At 47.8% G+C, this 19,884-nt stretch overlaps 1 protein-coding gene across 1 annotated transcript in view; it reads left to right on the forward strand.

Moving 5' to 3' along the window:
* Window positions 1–3,864, forward strand: part of RBM43 (RNA binding motif protein 43) — a 4,945-nt gene extending 1,081 nt beyond the window's left edge. Inside the window, exons 2-4 of the mRNA XM_010002253.1 lie at window positions 2,324–2,522; window positions 2,945–3,039; window positions 3,121–3,864. Of these exons, the coding sequence (XP_010000555.1) occupies window positions 2,324–2,522; window positions 2,945–3,039; window positions 3,121–3,864 (1,038 nt within the window). The remainder of the gene's footprint in view (window positions 1–2,323; window positions 2,523–2,944; window positions 3,040–3,120) is intronic.
* Window positions 3,865–19,884: the final 16,020 nt, after the last annotated feature.

The raw sequence follows: 19,884 nt of genomic DNA on the forward strand, positions 1-19,884 counted from the left end.
AGAGGGCCTGGCCTGAAGCTGCTCCAGGGGAGGGTTAGGCTGGATATCAGGAAGCACTTCCCCATGGAAAGGGTGATCAGACCTGCCCAGGGCAGAAAAGGTGGAGGCACCGTCCCTGGAGGTGCTCAGGGAAAGGCTGGAGGTGGCACTTGGTGCCCTGGACTGGAGATGTGGGGGTGTTGGTCATAGGCTGGGCTTGGTGGTCTGAAAGGTCTTTTCCAGCCTTGGTGACTCTGGGATTCTGGGATGCTGGAGATCCCAGGAAAGGCAGGGTCAGACAGGAAAAGGGAGAAATCCCTGGAAAGGCAGGGTCTGGCAGAAAGGGGGGGAAATCCCTGGAAAGGCAGGGTGCAGCAGAGAAAGGGGGAAATCCCTGGAAAGGCAGGGTGCAGCAGAGAAAGGGGGAAATCCCTGGAAAGGCAGGGTGCAGCAGGAAAAGGGGGAAATCCCTGGAAAGGCAGGGTCTGGCAGAAAGGGGGGGAAATCCCTGGAAAGGCAGGGTCTGGCAGAAAGGGGGGGAAATCCCTGGAAAAGCAGGGTGCAGCAGAGAAAGGGAGAAATCCCTGGAAAGCAGCCTCGGTGACTGTGATTCCAAGTACTGGGTGCTCTCCTGCCTCCCTCCCGCCCCGTTAATCAGCAGGAGCAGCACGTCTGATTTCCCTCTTGCTAGTCCTAGCATTTCAGTTTTTTAATAACAGTGAGAACCAGTGATGCCCAACCTCTCATCAGTGCCCATCCATGTAGCTGATCAGCCAATAAACAGCAGCCTCATGGCCAGGACCCTGCTGTCCCCAGACACCATCTCTGTCGTGCCCCTCTCCACCGTCTGCCCTCCTTCCCCAGCTCCACGTTGCTCTCCAGCAACAGCCACAGAACGCACAAGTGATTCAGCACAAACCCACTCTTCTGCTCATGGATATATCCTTTTTTTTTTGTCCCTAACCCCAGTAGCAGGCATGAGGGTTGCTCCAAAACACCAGCTGGCAAGGTGCGAGGTGCTGTCTGGCGGCTGAGGGCTCCTGCTTGTACCTCGGCGAGGAAATGCTGCATAAAACTCCAACCAGTCTTGCAAGCACCTTGTTTATATTCCCTTCGTGTTCCCTCCTGAGCGCAGAAACCCGCGTTCGCGCCAGCATCAATTGCCTAATATAATTAGAGCTCCTGGCTCTTTGGTGGGTGATAAAGAAAAAAATAAAAAGGCAAAGAAAAAGCCTAATTAATGAAAAGCTTGCAGGGTGGCACAGGCCCGTTGAATCTGCCTCCTCGCTCCCTTCAGAAGCGTGGTGGTGGCCCACGCAGCTTTGGGTGCAGGGCAACGAGGCATTCACCCCCCTGGCAGCACATTCTTGCAGGCTTTGAAACTGCTGTGCTGGCCCTTTGTGCAGCCCAGGCCCAGAAGGAGCTTTGCAGGAGAAATCTGAAGAATTTAGATGGAGTGACTGACCTGGAGTACAGTCTCTCTGATGGTTTGTTCCCCCCAACGCGGCCACGCAGACACAATGAATTATTTTCTTCCTTCTGGGAAGTCAATGAACTGTTACAAAAGTTACTCAGTGCTCCAGCATTTACAGTAATTTCACTGTGATATTCCCAGTGAAATATTGCTGTTTACGCCTGTGTAATAAGAATGGAAAGAAAATACCCTTTTCTTAACAAGACATGGATGCAAATCCTATTTAGGATGGGTTTCGTGTTTGTAGCGCTGGGAGGTTTGGTGGTGATGAAAATCGTGTGTGTAGTTGGTTGCTTTATGTGCTGGGAGTCGTGGATGACTGGGATTATGTTCTTCCAATTTAGCAAGGTTATCCATGCAGCAAGTGGAGAGAGGCGAGTCAGAGCACAACCCCAACTCCCAGGTCTCATGAATTTAACAAGGAAGGATGGTCTGAATCTGACCCTTCCACTCTGAAAAGACAATCCTTGCTGAACAGCGTCTGCAATTAACGTTCTCCATTATTCTCTTCAAACTTTACATATTAGAAACAGAGCAAACTGCTGTATCAGTGTGATACTGGAGCTTTTCTTTGAGAAGCTGTTGGATTTAGTTGTAATTTTTTCTGCTCTTAGAAAAGAAGGTGAGAGGGTGTAAATTACACTTAACAATTGGGACTTTTTTTACTGCACAGTAATGTAAAGGTGCCTGAGGGAGCCTGGGATTCATGGAAATCTGATTCAGCAGCCTTCTTAATTAGCTCCTAAACGCTCATGTTGTCTGTGCAAAAGGAAGGGGAGTCACTTCAGCTGTCAGGGTGAATCTTGGTAACCCCTGTGGGAAGTCCCTGGGACTCCTTGCATTGATGGCATGTTGTGTCTCTGTGTGCAGGCAACAGGACCAGCTGCTCAGTCAGCAAGGAGAGTGGTCATCACTGGTGTTCCAGATGGCCTTCTGCCTGATGATGTCATGGCTGACATACTGATCATTCATTTCCAAAAGTCGAAGAATAATGGGGGAGATGTGGAAGAAGTAACCTACCCAACAAAGAGGAAAGGAGTTGCATACGTAACTTTTGAAGATCAAGAAGGTATTTAGGTTAATACACTACAGTAAGTGCACCCATCCCCTGAAGAGTTGTCCCTACAGTGCTAACCCTAAAGCAAATTATTTTAAGTTGTTTACTGGTATTAGGGTTTTAGAGAACTGGGACATTTAATATCCCTATTTTAGTCATTCAAATCTTCAGGATTTGGTTTCTGTTCAGTGGAGACATGACACTGAACAGGCTTTGTGCAAAGCATTTGCTGTGGGTTTTTTAGGAACAAACTTGTACCATTTTGAGAATAAATCTCTGCCAACTAATGTTCTAAGAAGACAGGCTTTTGTCCCTCTCTCAACAATTTTGACTAATACATGAAATATTGGGCAAGAATCCTGAGTTGCTTGCCATCAGACTGACAACAGCCCATTATCTCACTGTGCAAAGAACGAATCTGGCTTTCTCTTCAGTTGTAGAGCGTGTTCTCGGGAAGGATGAACATCGACTAGAAGACAGGAGGTTGTCCAGATACTACCCACTGAAAGTGACCCGTTACTGTGAGAACGTAAGCTCATTCATAATTAATCTAGTTCTACTGGCATTGCTGTGTTAACCATTACTTACCTTCTCTCATCTGAAATTCTAGGTCTTCGGCTCTGTCACATCTGTCCTCAATCTGTCTGTTTTCAAAGATCAGTTTGTTTTGGAAGAGCTGCTACAAGAACTTCAGAAGAAGAGCACAGCGTTGAGCTTTGGCCCTCTGCAGCCCAATGGGCATATTTCTGTTCAGGGGTCGTTTCCAGCCATGAAATTGCTAAGAGACTTTCTCTTGCTAAAAGCAAAATCCCTTTCAGAGAAGGAGAAAGGAAAAGAAAGAAAGTCCCAGCAGAGTCCAAGGAGGAGGCTACAGCAACACAGACGTACCAGGGAGGCAAGTCAATTTGTTCAGGGTGCAGATGGGGAAAAACAAATGGTGGTTCTTGACACGGATACATACTACTACATGAAGCACTTCTTTCCCAAGACCTTCCCAGTGAATGATGATGTTGCAATTTCTGCCTCTGCTGATGGTGATATAACTACAGTTTACATCAAGAGTGCTGGGAGCAGGTCTGATCCTAGACAGGTATTAAGAGTCAAAGAGAATATTGAAAATCAGTCTGTAAAACTCCATAATGATTTACGTAAAGAAAGGATCTGCTATGAGAGGCACACCAGGGAGGAAAAGGAGAGATACAAACGGGTGTGTACAAGTCTAAAATCCCATCACCCTTCTGTTCTGACCATTCCCTATGACACTCACATTGATGTTATAGGAACTTCTTCGGAGGTTTTTAAATTTACAAAGGAGGTGAGCAGTAAGATCCACAACATGTTTCAAACCAGGTAGAAAGTTAGTGCTCATGCTTTTTGCACCCTGTGCTCCTCACGCAGACTGTACTGGTGCAGCCTGGGCACCTCTGTGTCACTGCAGAGCTGTTGTGTTTCTCCCAGCTGGAAAGTCTGCACATGAGAGCGAACAAGCCCGTTACCCCCAAATGCCCAGTTAAGTTCAGAACAGGAAACAAACGATCTTTCTGTTTCTCGTGAGCTGAGAGACCCAAGAAGTTTGGCCTCCTCTGTCCAGATACATCCACCTTTTTGCTTTTGTGAGCTGTGTTCTGTGCACTTGCACACTCATTCTCTCTTGCTGTCGGGGAGCACATGAGGAGAGAAGAGTTTTTTAAAGAGTTCTTAGAGACATAAGAAGTCAGACTGACAAAGCAGAGTGAGCCAGTGTGATATGAGGTACTGCACCAAAGTTGTTTCTTTGATCTTCAAGGTCCCATCCAACCAGGATGATTCTATGATTCTGTGACTTGTGCAAGGTTAGGTGACCACCGAGAACCGGAACAGTGGCCTTTTTCTGTTGCCTGTATCTGCAAAAGGCAGATCCCATCATTGAGATGTGTGAAGATCATAAAGCTTTGACACTTGAGGGGTTGAAATCCTTATTAAATTTACAGGCTTGTCATGTTCTGAGAAGGTATCAGAATGTAGCAGTGGAAGTTCTTGACAGTAGAAAATAAGTGAGTTTTTAATCTTAGGAGCAATAATGTGTTTTTTTTCTTGCTGCAATTACATCTGCAACATCCCTTGACAGCATGTAATTCAGACATGAAAGTATATCCCAAGTTTTGATGGGAAGATGTTGAATCGGATTCTTTTTATGCAAATCCATTTCTATATCCATGACAAGGGTCCAAATGCCCATCATAATTTAGGCTTTTTATAAACCAATTTAGAAAAGAACTTTTATTTTGTAATATTTTTTTTTTGGTGAAAGCACACAGAGTGCAGAAAAAAAAGTTGTCAAGTTTTCATGCCATTAAAGAAATCAGTTACAGAAAATACTGTGTCCATGTTCCTTAAGCCAATCCCCAGACTTTTGGGTGGAAGCCCAAACCTGAAGCCTAAGAAATGCTTTAGGCACATCCTTGTCATGGCTGGTTATCCATTGCAGTCCTGGCAGTGAAAGATGAGGTTGTTGAAGTGGTGCTGGTGCTGTGTATTAAAATACCCTGTCAAAGTGGGGTGATGATGAGCTGAAGTACTTTGCTGGATGGGAGGTGGGGGGAATAATGCTTAAAGGCTTCTTGTCTTTCCCTGTAGCCAGGAGGTTCACCAAGGGGGTGGGAGATGGGGCTGAGGAGGGGTGTGTCCATAGCTGGGTGCTGGAAGAACCCTCCCCATGCTCTGGGTTCTGCCCACGGAGCCCATGCAAAAATGGGAAGTTTTTCAGCCTTGTAAAAAAGAAGATCCTCTCTGAAGGGTAATCCTGTCATGAAATTAGTGGTCTTGTGTCTGCATTGGTCTGGTCTTCCCTTTTTTCCAAAGAGCCTTGGGGTTTTTTTTCTGATTCATAGCATTAGTACTTCCTGGTCACTTCAGGAAATCTTGAGGGCTGGGCTGGTACAGCAGTGGTACTGGTGTTGGCTTGAATCCTGACTGGTTATTACTGGCTGAGTGTTGCTTTTTGAGACCAGTTTGACAACAGAGCAGTTTACAGCACCCTGTACAGGTGTCATTCAGGTCTCACTGCCTGGCACGCACGTCCTTTTTCCTGAAAGGTTTGACAGATGGACTGAAAGAATCTTGAAAACACCACGGTTGGGTAAAATGGGTTTTGTTGAATCCTCCTTGAGTTGTAACAGCTCCTCCTGTGCCCTTTTGCCACCAGGTCTCTGGCAATGCTGGGCTGCAGAGGGCTGGGGCTGCTCCTCACCCACCAGCCAGCACTGGCTCATTGTTTCTCCCATCTGCTGCCTCTGCTCTCACACCCAGGATGTCATTTCTTTAGACAAAAGGAGCTTTGCCTTGGTTGTTTTGTGTTCATCGAGTGCCTAGTAAATAGAGATCTGGATCCAGGGTGGGTTAGTAAACAGTAGCTATTGTTACTCTCCAGGCTGTCCCAGACTTCATTAGTCATGTCAGACTTGCAGCAACCTTGGCCAGGATCACCCTGTCTTTGTCACCTTTGCTGGTTCTTTGTAGCTGTGCAAGGGCAGGACAGCACAGGGTCTTTCCTACTGAGAGTAGAGAGGCCTTTGACTGAATTACTCTTTAAATTTTACGCTGCAGAGGAACCTGCTTTCTGCAGCAGCAAAAACTAAAGCTGTGATCCACCAGGGCAGACTGGTGTTTGCTGTGAAATCCAAACAGCATTTCAGGGGAATAACATCATTTGTTCCTTCCTTCACCATGCAGATTCCATAGAGAGCAATAGATGTCTAGCAAAAACCAAAAAAAACCAGAGTCACATTTTGTCATTACCATGAATACTTAAATAACAAAACAAATCAGTACTAGGGCTGGTAAGAGCCTCTCCAGCTCTCATCCTCACAGTTATTTTCATGGCAAGTGAAACACACTCCACTTGACAAAGGTTTTTCGTATTTCTGCACGTTGGAAAACACCTGGGGAAACATGCCAGACTCTTGATGGGTATATAATCCTTAACTAACTGCAGAAACAAAACCAAGGACCTGATGTAAATCACCTTCTGGCAAGACAATGGGGCAGAAGGAACGTACAGACCTAAAGCCAGGTAGTAGAAACTTGAGCAGGCCAGTTGCCCAAGCAGCTTGGCTGTACTGCATGAACCAGCTCAAAACGTGCCCTTTAGGTGAGCTTGACTGGTTCAAGTGTGAAAATCACACCTCCAGAAGTTCAGGTACACAGCTCTGCTTGGAGGCCCCCCCTCCCCGAGCCTGTGCAATAATAGACACAGTACCTTTAAATGAAGATGAGGGTACCCTACAGCAATCAGCTGCAATGAAGGGATTTGTTAAGCCGTGTAAAACCCCAGCCCTTTTCTGCACATATCTGCTCTTAAGTTGCTGAAACCTCGACTCTGTGTGTTACTGGCTTCCCACACCAGGTAAACCAACCCCATTTTGGAACAGCAGTGACAGATGTTACTCCAGGATGTGAACCTGTGGTGCTGACCCAGGTTTGCACTTCTAATTTGAATAGAGAATTTGCTTATGGGGACCTCGACAAAACATTTGCTGTTACTGCCCTATCCACACTTGCTGCCCTTCACCAGAAGGGAATACATGACAGTTCATGTAAAAAAATACAAAGCCTGATTTTGACCTAAGACACAACACGAAGCCTAAAATATAAAAAATAATGTTTTAAAAAGAGGTGACAAATGGGACTTGAATCCGAGACCAGTTTCTGGCAGCGCTGCGGTCGGTGGGGTGAGCACCATTTTCTGTCTCCTGAAATCCTGGGGGTTTGAGAGACAATTCAACATCCCTTAGCAGGAAAACAATATACAGTTCAGAGGCAAAAGCAATCTCCTTGATAACCAGAGGGGATGGGGGAGGAGGTGGCTGGAAGAAGAATGATTTACTGGAGTCCTTTCACCGTCACTGACACAAATCTGGCTGGCAAAGGCAGGACAAAGCCTCCTCCACTCCCCATTGCACCTGTGCATCTAATTCTGCAAGGGAAAAGATGCATCCCAGTCCTGCAGAAAAGAGGTTGTTCCACTAGGAAAAAAAAGCCCTTCCTGCAGATTTAATTGTTGTCTTCAGAGCTGCCTCTGCCACCTTTGATTGCGTGGGGAATTCCTTTCTGCACTTGTTAAAAAACAAAAAGCAGATGCTGCAAAAACCCCATCACATCTCCTGAAATATGGCAATACCAGATATGTTTTCTAAGGAAGAAGTACTTGCTACTTTTTGGAGCCATGTCTTGCTTGAAAAAAATGTAGGAAAAATTGGTGGTGTTGCTAGCAAATAACAACTTTTAGGCTTAGGTCTTCATCTGGCCACACTGGAGACTCAGAAACATAAAACCCAGATGAACACAGAGAACAGCCGGCAGCTGAGGGTGAGCTCAGGGTGGTGGGTGAGTCAGTCAGTCCCTGCAGCCCTCTGGGGTCGGATGGGGACCTAGTCCCACCAGGAGAGAGGGGATGAACTTAGCAGCCTGTGTCTGGAGGAGCTGAGGCTCTGCTTGGCTCTGCTTGGGCTCTCAGGAGGCTCCTGTAAACAAACACACACTTTGCTGGTGTGTTGCAGATCTTGTGCAAGAGCACAGCAGCTGCAGAGCAGGGCCAGGCTAATGCTGGGGAAATTCCTTCTCCATTGCACAACAGTTCTGTGGTGACTTCTTCCCTTGCACTTGGTGTGGCTGGTGGGTGTTACTGGAGACACGGCTTCTAGCCAATTTAATTCAAAAGAACTGATTTCTTGTCCTTTGGGCTTCTGCCCTTCAAGCTGCTCCAGTTACTGATGAAAGGGCCTTTTCTATCCCTCTCTCTTAAACTAAGAGCGCAGTAAATCACATGTAGATACTTCCAGCCATTTCCTCCTACCAATAGAGGATGGAAGTCTTCCCTGATTCCTGCAGCAGGCTGCCTGAAGGTAGCCAGACAACTTGGCTAGGAGAAAATCACTGATTAATTTTAGTTACTATTAAAAAAAAAATCCAAAACAACAACCAGCCAAAAACCCACAAACAACCAACCACCACCAAACCAAAACCCCCCAGAAAAATCAAGTCAAAACTGCACAACCCTTCAGAACTGACAGAGCACTGCCTGGTTGTACTTTGCTCTAGAGAATTGCAGAACATCTGCTGGAAAACAAGCCCCTTTTCCTGCTTCACCTAACACAGCTTTCCTTTGTCTCCTGACACCCATTCACGACCTTTAAAGAAACCTAAAAGTAAGTCGGTGCAGGAGAAATGCTGCCTCTCATGGCAGCAGCCAGTGCTGCTGGAGCGGGGAGTTAAAGCCGTTTTCCAGGTGGATTTCCCCACTCATTACCTTTGTAACAGGAGCAGAAGGGATCACGACCAGCAACACGCAGTACTTGTCAAAAAAAAAACCCCACAACAAACCGCTACACCTGTGTAAAATACAGGACAAACAAGGTTCTATTATCTTTGTATTGAGGAAATAAATTCATACTCCTGAAAAAGGAGGAAGCACGTTGTGATACCTATAGGCACCAGTGTCACTGGCTGGTCAGAAGATGGGTGGATGTTCTCCAAGGTAGAAGCCATGGCTGATGGTCACAGCTCATCCCCAACCCAGATGTAAGTGGCAGGCTGCACACCCCCTGTTCCCCAACCGTGCTCCAGGGTATTTCCTGGAGAGCTCAAGGGTACCAGAACATGATGGTTCATATCAGGTCAGATCTTGACTGGCAGCTACTGATGTGGGCTGCTCCTCGGGCTGCACAAGAGGAGATGAGCAGGGACCAGCGGGTGACACCAGCCGGACTGTGTCCCATCCAGCTTCTCCTGCCATAAACACGGGGAGCACAAGAGGGAGCCAGATGCTTTGGAGCTGAAATCCCCAAGTCTCCACGAGGGTCCTGCCTGGCTGGAAGGAGGTGATGCCAGAAGCGGGTCCTGCTCTGTCCCTTAGCTCAGGTCAGGTCAGGTTTACCTGCAGCAGATGTTGGGAGTGGCCCCATCACTCTGTCACGGCTCAGATGAGGTGCTCCCACATCACCTTCTGTCAGGGTTATTGAAAAACGGGTGAGGAAATGGAGAACATGGTGATTTCACACAGAAATGACAGGTCACCGAGATGACCAGAAGCCCCAGCACTGCTGTGGTTAATCCCTTGTTAAACGTTTTTACCACCCCAGCCCACAGAGCCCTAGGCCACCACGTGGCACCACACAGGGCAGATCACCTTGGTGCACACATGAGCTGTGGGGGAAGACACCCTGTTCCACCCTAACCTGGGGTTACCAGAAGGAAGGGTGGGCAGAAGCCAGCAGTTCTGCTCTCTGGGGTGATGCTCCCCATTAGCCCCCATCCCTCAGAGGTGAGGACCTGCTGTGCTCAGACCCCAGCTTCCCTGCACGTCCTTCAAGCTCCTGGCTTCCTCCAGATCCCACCAGGACACTGGCTTTGGAGGAGACTCCACCACAGCAGCCAGGAATTTAACCCTTCCTGCACATCAGAACAGCCCATCCCATCTCCTCTTGGTGTGGCTGGCGTGGGAGCCAGTGAGCAGTGCTGGGACATGCCCACGGGCCTGACTTTCAGCTGAGACACTTCAGAAACACAACAAAAGAACCCTCAAACCCTTCCATTCTGGCACACACTCTGGCAAACCTTTCCTAGCCTTGTAATAAAAGCAACATCTCTCCTTGGCGTTGCAAAGAGGCACGTCCTGCCTGGCCTGCCCGTGGGGACCTACACTGCAGAAAATCACCTTCTTTTAACCATCACCTGGGTCCTCCTGTTTGGTAGCAGAGCACCCTTGTGCAGACACAGCCAGACCTGAACCACTGGGCAGTGAACACCAGCGAGGGAGCTGTGTGTCCCCCTCCCAGTGCTGTGAAGGGATCTGCCCATTTCCTTCAGGCATCTTCCCAAGTAAACTCATCGAGAGGCTTAAACATCTGCACAGCTGCCAAAGCAGCTGAGAGAGGGAAGGACTCAGCAGGCTCATTAATGCCCTGCACTGACAGGCCCGGAGGGGCTGCTGGTTTATTTACATCGGGTATAGACTAGGCTCTAGGGATGTTATTTACCTAGAGAAGAGATGCTCCTTCTTGGGGGGGGGATGTCATTTAGATGCAGAAAGGACAGGAGCTGGGAGCACAGTCTGACATAGACACGGTTTTACCTGTGCTTCTGAGAACACAGCTAAAACATGGTCATCAATGCTGTTGTCAGGAGCAGCTGGAGTGTTTTTCCCACACGTTGGAGTTCAGCTACAGCAGCTTCCCCACCAGCAGCAGAGCCCCCAGCCAGGGTGAATTGGCTACAGAGGAAAGAAACAGAGAAGAGAGTTTCATTAAGAAAGATAACACCAAGAGAAACCACAGAATAAAGGCATTTTTAAGAACTGCAGTTATCAACCCTCCCCCCAAACTCTCCTGAAGTCAAAACCAAAAATATCTGCATTAATCTAGTTGTTGGCTGGGGGCTCCTTGCAGGGTTACCCCCCATCACTGCTCCCCAACGTGCCTAACCCTGCTCCTCCCAGGTTACCCCAGCACATCCCAGCCTGCCCACACCACCCACCTCCCTTCCATCCCTCTCCCCAGCCAACCAGCTCCGGTCTTCACCACCCCAGAGTCCTCCTCCCAGCCTCCAAGAGAGCTGAGGATTAACTGAAACCAGCTGCTTGGCTCCCTCCCCTCCTTCCCACACCACTTTGCATTCCTCTCCAAGCACACACCATTCCCCCGAGCTGTGCTTGGCTTTGGGATGCTGCAGAAAGGGGCCCACCTTCTCACCACCCCCTCCTCCTGGGCTGGAGCTGGTGGGTACCAGACCCTCCCTGTGTGCAGCATCACCAGCTGCAGAAGGTACTTAAAAATCTTGCCTGTTTGGGGGGAGGTTTGTGTGACATTTTGAGCTTTTTTTTTTGTGTTCTGGTCTCAGGTTTTTGAGGTGACCTTGAAGAGCCTCCAGACGTGCAGTCCTGGCACAGGATCTGCACATTGAATGCCTAATAAAATAGGAGCATGATGTTTATCTTACCAGGGCTTAAGTATTAAGTGAGAGCAGTCACTGAAACTCACTTGATAGTTGTTGGGGATAGCTGGGGACAGCTGGACTCCTCTGAAGGATGGGTGATCCTGACCTGGAACAGATGATGATGGGCAGTGCTCTAGAGGTACCATCCACAGCCTGCCCTGCTGTACAGACTGACTAGATGAACAGCATAGATGACAAATTTTAGATACTTCTGGATTATTGCTGCTTATCAAGGGCATGTAGTGAGAGGACAATGGGGAATGGCTTTAAACTGGGAGTGGGGAGATTTAGGTGAGACATGAGGAGGAAACTCTTTGCTGTGAGGGTGGTGAGAGCCTGGCCCAGGTTGCCCAGGGAAGCTGTGGCTGCCCCATCCCTGGCAGTGTTGAAGGGCAGGTTGGATGGGGCTTGGAGCAGCCTGGGCTGGTGGGAGGTGTCCCTGCCCATGCAGGGTGTTGGACCTGGATGATCTTTAAGGTTCCTTCCAACCCAAACCAGTCTGGGATTCTATGATTCTGTGAAATACCTGAGTCACAGCACAAAAGAGTTAAGCAAGCTCTGTGCTTCCCAGGGGACAGCCCATTGCAACTTGTGAACACTTGCTGTCTCTTTCCAGGTGGTAATTACACCAGCTTCCCCCCCCAAGTCAGGATGACATCAAGGGGCTGACAATTTCCTGGAGAAAGCAGCTGTGTTTCCTCTAATGAGCCTCAAGATCAGCAAAATGGGATCCCTGAGCACAGTTGCAGCAGCAGCTCTGGCATCTGAGACCCCAGGACCCTTTGATAATTCTGCCTGGAATTTCTTAGAGGTCTTTGTTTCTCCTTCTGTTATGATGCCAAATTGCAAACGTCTGCTCCACGTGCTGTGAATTCTTTCCTTCCAAGTGTTTACTGTGAGCTGCCCCTGATGCTGCTGGGTTAGGGTGACACATGAAATGGGCTCTGGCAGGAGAGGGCAAATTTTGGGCAAGTTCACCAAAGCAGCAAAGGGAAAAGCACAGGACAATGTGTTTGGGAGGTTCTGGAAGAACCACATTTTTGCATCATGCAGTTCAATGAAACAGATCGTTATTCTTTATTTATTTATTTTATTTTTTCACAGGATGAATTAATTTTTTGCAGGTCTGGAGGAGGCCTGGGAGTTTGAGAAATGATTTCATTCCCTTCACGTGGCATATGCACAGTTTCACCAGATTACTTTGCAAATAACTGGTGCTCTTTAATGGGGAAGCTGGGCAAAATAAAGCAGAATTGTCAAATATTGCTCCTAAGTGGCCTTTGCAGAGCTCAAGGCTGGTACCAGCTGAAAGTGAACAGCTCAAGTGAGGATGTTTGTTCATCTCAAAGGCTGAATGGGTGAGCAGGTATTTGTGGTCCTGCCACTGGGCTACATCAACCTGGCTTGCATGTCCACAAGTAACATTGCTAGTGGGTGCTTGATGGCTCCTGCTCTGCACTGAAGTGGAATTTGAGCTGTTGTGAGCACAGGCATTGGATATCAGCATGGCTGAAGCATGGGGACAGCAGTTCAGAAGCAGAAGTGCCTCCTGCCTGGCTCTAGACCAAGGTCAGCCCAAGTTTACCACCACCTTGGAAGGAGCTGGGACTCTGCTTCCCCACTGCCTGCACGCTGGAGGAGCCAAACCTCCTTGGAGATGTGGCCCCAAACTGCCTGTCTGTGGCAGGTCAGGAAAGGCAGAGGCAGGAAATAATTCTCCAGATATGAACATATTTCCATAGACTGCCCAAGGGAGGGCTCTTTTCTTCTGGACAAGGCTCAGCCCCAGCTGGAGAGACCAGCCCTGCTTTTGGCCCCCTTGGGAGAGCATGGCTGGGAACAGTTGCCCTCATGGTGTGAAAAATGAGTTAAATTCTCACCATCCAGACAGAAGCCTTCAATCTCCAGGGCCATCAGTCTGTGCCCCTGACAGAGATGGAATGAAAGGCAAAACATAATTACTTGCATATTATTCCACCTGACATCTTAACTATTAAGACATCTATCTCATCTGAAATCATTCACAGGAGGGTGTTTGTGGCACCTCAGGTTCAGGAAATGTTGAGTAGATGAAGAAATAATGTTCTTCTCTTCATTTGGGCTCCTGGTGTATTATGATTTGGTTTTCCTCAGATGCTGCAGCCTCATGCTATGTAGGAAGTTTTGGTCTCACCTGCCATGGACTTTATGCTATTTCTGCTGGTCCCTGGAGACATTTTTCCACGGTAATCCAGAGCATTAACATGAACTTGGAGGCAATGCATCCATTTTTTTAATGTTCTTTTTTAAAACTAAGCACTATGTAAAATGAGTATAAATATCGTGTGTTTTCATAACTGTCAAAGTGTTGTAATTTCTTTATTATTTTATGGGTTGAAAAGTGGAGGCAAAGAGGGCAAACGCCTGCCTGAGGCTACACATTCAACAGCAGAGTAAAAATTGACAATAACACACTAAGCTCAGGCCAGAGAAATATTAACACTTTGTTGGCCTTGAGCATCCAGGAAGTCTAGGACAAAAGGCCCCACACCATGTTTATATCCCCAAAGCCCTCCAAGCTGAGCTTGCTGCTTTTGGAAGGGCCATATTTCCAGCCCTTTAACTGACAGGCAGATTAAAAAGCCTGAAAGTGAATTTTTTGTAAAAAAAATAATAATTAAAAAATGTAAATTTGTGAGGTTACTAACTGCTGAATTTGCAGGAATCCAAGTTGGTGCCTTGAGAAAAAGAGCAGAGGCTGAGTTGTGGCTCACGAGGGTGTTGTGAGAGCCAGAAAGCTGTTGTGCTGGGGTGGAAGCTGGATGAGGGGGAGCAGGGGGTATCTGGGGACAAAGTCACCCAAGTTCTGGGTTTGCTTGGTGACTTCTCCTGCTGGGGAGCCTGCCCCAGCACCCTGCCCAGGCTCAGCTCTCTGCCTTGGGCAGCTCACACAGCTGGGAAATACTGGGCCAAAACGGTGCACATGGAAAAGAAACGAAGAGGTGTTTTTTTTTCAACCCTCTCCCCGGCCAAAGAAGTCAAACTGACTTAGCCCACAGGGCTTGGTTTTGTTTAGGGGAAGGAGCTGCTGTGTCTGACACGGTCCCTTGTGAAAATGTGTCTTTGTGCAGTACCCTGCTCATGCTGTTCCCCAAACCTGCATGTTTTGTGGCCAGGCCACAGAGCCTGACACTTTGTTTTGTGTAACAAAGCAGATTTGTGCTCTTCTTTGCACTTTGGGTAAGGGGGAGGGGTTGGGTTTGTACATCTGTCTGGATATTTTGTGGTTGAACTGCATGATGGGGCCTGGAGCAATGGTGGGGAAATGGGGGACAACCCATCTCACCTCCATAATGTCATTTTAAAGCTATTTTTAAATGAATTGGAGGGCAGCTAATGAAGGGCACCCGTAGGTTCTGGCTCCTGCCTGCTGGGGATGGTGGTGCTGTAAGGGTGGGAGGCAGGAGGTTGGACACCCCTGGAACACCACGTCCTCCAGGTGGAACAGCATTCTTGGGGCCCTTCCTGACATGATATCCCAGGACTTCAGGAACCCCTGCACAGCTTTGCAGAGCCACCTCACGTATGAAGCTGAAAAACGTGTCATTTTGTGTTTTGTTTTTTGTTTCCACCAAGAAGCGCCAGAAAACAACACAAAGAGCACTTCCCAGGTTTCTTAGCTCCTCTCTTTCATCCTAGGCAATAAGCAGCTCATTAAACAAATCAAAGCAGGTTTTATGAGGCTGCCTTCATCTCTCCCTCAGCACTTGGCCCCTCTGCATGTGCCATGTGTCCCCACCACGGGTCCCCCCTGGACAGCGGGGCTGGTGCAAACCCCATGCCATGAATATCCCCTTCAGCAGAAGAACTTCAGGAACAGGGTTCCCAGCAGGTCCCGTGGTTATGCTGAGGTACAAGGGGTGTCCCCAAAGTGGAGGCCATCACCTGGTGTGCAAGAAACCATTCCACACTCCCTCAGGGCTGAACACCCCAGCTCTCCCAGCCTGTCTCCAGAGCAGAGCTGCTCCAGCCCTTGGATCATCTCCGTGGCTCCTCTGGACTTGCTCCAGCAGGCACCTACACCTGGGACACTGTGTGATCACCCATCAGGCTCCTGCAAAGGAGGAGTTTGCAGAGGTGGCTCGATGCTGCCCACGTGCAGGGATATGCCTGGGATGGTGGGGGAATGCTCTGCTGAGCTGTGGGATGAGGAGCCAGCCCTGCTGTGTCCCGTCCATCACCCTTGGTGGGGTGGCATTCCCAGATCCCGAGAGTTGGGATGGCAGAGCATCCTGCTGGTGTAGGGAACCATGGCAACAGTGGGTGAAGCATTTCTAGGCTGTTTAATTGGGCCTGAATGTTTTACAGGTGTTTTTCCTGCCACTCTTTTAGTGTCTTGATCTTGATGTGGCTGTTCCTGGACCAGTCCAAGCGAGACTTTTGTCCCTCCCTGCAACCTCCCCCTGAAGGCAGCCTTGTCATGCACTGTTGGGCCCTTCTTGCCTAACAAGTTTTGGGTAGGAAATAGGTTGTTCTGCCAGGGCATCAGACCAGTGCATGGCTTTTCTTTTAAACTTCTGAAACCAGGCTAAAAAAAAAAAATAAGCCCAGGCTAAGACCAACGGGGAGAAGGACTCGATGCTTCATTTCTACTATTAAAGGCAGCACAAGAAGAGATGTTTTCTGACTTCTGCAGAGGAACTGGGTTTTTTTCTTTCCTTAGGATTACCTGCAAGAAGCAAGAGGGCCCATTTAATTTCAAATGTAATGACTTTCCACCATACCTAATTCCACCATTTCCAAGTACATTAGCTGCATGATCTCCAGATTGCTAGAAAAGATGCCGTCAGGTACCAGACTGGATGTCAGACATAAAAGCTTAATAAGTGACATACTTTACATTTTTTTGGTGCAATTGGATATAAAAGCTTCCACTCAGTTAAAATTACCAGAGGTAATTTCAACACAGCTGTCAAGTCTTTTTTTTTTTTTTTTTTCCCTAGAAATGGGAGTTTTTCCTAATGTGCTTTTACTGAGATGGAGGGAAAGTAATTTCTGATGTAATTTCTTCACATGCAGGTTATCACTGGAGAGAGGTGAAGCTTGACATTTTGCTGAGAAGGTGTTTCTCAGGCCATCCTTGGGTGCTGGAGATGGTGCCTCTGGTTCAGACTGGGGTTGATTTAAGAGTGATCTCCAGGTCTGAACATGTGGGGCTGAGAGCTGAGCCCACCTGGGGCACGGCCTCCAAGATCTCTTTTTCTTTTTCCCTGCAAAGATGGGACAGGAGCTGAAATCCCTGCCTGGAGTGGTCCCAGATGGGTGGCCTGGAGCACTCCCAAAGCTGCCTTTGGGAGGCAAATCAAGAAGAGTGGGACCCGTGCAGGAATCCCCCCAAACCCACTCAGGTTTTCCTGAAGCCCTTTGCATCTACAGAAGAAAAATCAGAATATCAGTGCTTACAGCTCCTCCTTGTCATGGCTTTGGGAAGAGGTTATTAGGATAACAGAAAAATGGGATTTCCATGTTAGGGGGCTGCAGTTGAGCCTCTGATGCTCACCCAGCCCTGACAAAACTGCTGCTTAACCCAAAATATTTTGTTGATGTGCTTTGCAGGATTGCGGCTTTATCAGCCTTGGCTTTTACAGCAGGTGATGTTTATGCACCATTGGGAGCAAGAAAGTAAAACCCTGGGTGTGCTCTGACCTGCAGTTTGGAGACAGAGGTTCTCACTGTAGGAAAGTGGACACTTGGCCTTGGCCTGGAAGCCAGCTCAGTGTGTCCCAGGAATGAGCAGTTGTGGCTTCACTGAACAGCTTTTTATTCCCATGAAAAAAAACCCAAATTCTCATTTCTAGTCTTCTCATTCTGCAAGAAGACTAGAAAGATACAAATAACAGCTGCAAAACGTTGAGGAAAACCAGTGTTTGAGCAGGAAAAAAAGGGGAAAGGAAAGGAAAATGCCTGGAGGATCATGCTTTACTGCTCCTTGTGTCTAATGGAGCCTCCATGGTGAGAGGTGGAGCAGGCAGAGGAGGAGCAGTGGGGAAAAAGCTGACCTGGAGGGGAGAAGCTCACATGCAGGGACCAAGACTCCCACCTGTGTGGAAGGGAAAAGCCATCCCAGGGACTTCAGTTTTCATCTCCCCATCAGTCCTCTGAACTGTACATAACAATATGAGGCCCAGGTACCAGTGTCTCTGCGGGGGAAGGATATTGCTGCCTGTTAATATTTTATACATCTTTTACAGGAAAACCCAGATATCTTGAATTTTAACACTTGCAGGGGAGGCCTTCAAGAAATTAAATAAATGCAGGAGGTGCCAAGAGGTTCATGGTGTAGGAGCAGAGAATTGATCCATGTGTGGACCTGCCTGGTGGGCTCTTGGTGGCAAATGCAAGCTGGCTATGAAGCTTATCTCCTGGCTGCTAAATAGAGAAGCATGTGCACAGGTGCTGTCAGAGGGATAATGCACAAAAAAAAGACATATCTGAGGATTCAAAACTTCCAGTTCTGTTCTACACCCTGCTTTAGAGGTTTCTTTTTGTTTTACCTGTTAAGCATCTCTTACTCCCACGGCTGAGAAAACCCCAGCAGACAATTGATTGAGTCAACACTATTGAAACTGGAAGAGCACACACAGGAGTGTTCTGCTCCCCCCCCCATCTCTTTTTATTTTAAAGAATTTTCTTCTTTTTCTTAAGGAGAAGCTCATAAGGACCTATGCCAGCAGGAAATCAGGAGAGGTAAAAAATAGACACTGTCAAGATATCTAAGACTGAGACAGCAGCCGAAACTAATGGAAACCTTAATGGACAGGGAAATGTAATGGAGAGGAAAGGTCTTGAAGAGGTGAGAGAGTTTCTGCATCTAGGCTCTGTTGAGTTGGAGCTTAAGAATGGGTTATTCAAAGGACACAGGAAAAAGTAGTTCTTGAAAATTGAGCAGAGATTTAGGACAGGTAGGAGGTCAACTTGAAAACAAATTGGTTTTCAGTACCATTTTGTTGGACTTAGAGGAGAAATAATCAGAAGCTGGAAGGATTTGAAATACAGTTTTGGCTACATTTGTTGAGAATTCCAAGCATAGCACAAGGAAAAGGTAAGTAAATGTACTTGGAGAAGTCCAAAAAGGAGAAAGATGGAAGGAATAGGAAAATTGCAAGGAGAGACTTTGGAGAACAGATGGAGCTGAGGATCACTCTAACGAGATTAACAGTGATCAGACAATTGAGCAGAAATCTCATTAATTGGGCGCTGACCTTTGATCTGAGGTTGTTGGAGGTTTAAGCAGAAGATAATCACCTTTGAAGACTTTGCTTTGGAGCAGTGGTGGGGTGATGTGTAAGGACAAGAATCCTGCATCTCCGCAGGCTTCCCAGCACCCCAGGAGGGGTAGCGAGGAGCAGGGGGGTGTTAAAGTTGCTTTAGAGCAAAAGAAAACTCTTTCAGGCCTAACTCCCAGCATGGCAGTATGTTAGAGCAACACTGGGGAGAAGGGAGCAGAAGAAAATCTACTTGGATGTTTGGACTCCAGAGCATCCTTGTGTTTATTCACATAGAAACTGGTGGTGTATGAAATGAAGGTATCGAGGTGGTTGGGTGGCTCCTCTCTGGGTGAAGATGCCTCAGTGAGTTCTGGAATATTTTGTGGTATGATTTGCCATCATGAAGGTGGTGGAGGTTCTGGAGAACACGTCTTATGAGGAGCAGCTGAGGGAACTGGGGTTGTCTAGTCTGGAGCAAAGGAGGCTGAGGGGAGACCTTCTCACTCTCTACAGTTCCCTGAGAGGACGTTGGAGCCAGGGGAGGTCTGTCTCTTCTCCCAAAGAGCAAGTGATAGAACAACAGGAAATGGCCTCAAGTTGCATCAGGAGAGGGTTAGATTGGATCTTGGGAACAATTTCTTCCTGGAAAGGGTTGTCAGGCCCTGGCCCAGGCTGCCCAGGGCAGGGGGGGGAGTCCCCATCCCTGGAGGGGTTCCCAAGCCCTGCAGATGTGGTGCTGAGGGACATGGGGCAGTGGGCATGGTTGTGTTGGGTTGATGGTTGCACTTGATGATCTTAGAGGTCTTTTCCAATCTTAATGACTCTATGGTAGGATGCAGAATCTTCTCATTTCCTTGGGTTTCCTTTGTTGGTTTTTGTTCTCTCACCCTTAGGTTTCTCACCAGAACACGTCAACGTGTCACGGCGCTTCCTGCCAGGTGCCAGGGAGGGTGCTCTGTGCCTGCCCTGTGCTGAGGGGAGAAAAAACTCTGCTGAATGCCCAACTTTTTACTACTGGGGAAAACACAGGTATTACCATACAGGAGGTCTGAGATTTATTTATGCAAGAGAAATTAAACTGCTCATTCATGTCACAAATAGCATACAAAGGTTGATCCACCGGCCATCGTGTAGGAAGATGACTTTAAAACCTGCAG

Source organism: Chaetura pelagica, unplaced genomic scaffold, assembly GCF_000747805.2.
Source record: "Chaetura pelagica isolate M959 unplaced genomic scaffold, ChaPel_1.0 scaffold677, whole genome shotgun sequence".
Classification (NCBI taxonomy): Eukaryota; Metazoa; Chordata; class Aves; order Apodiformes; family Apodidae; genus Chaetura; species Chaetura pelagica.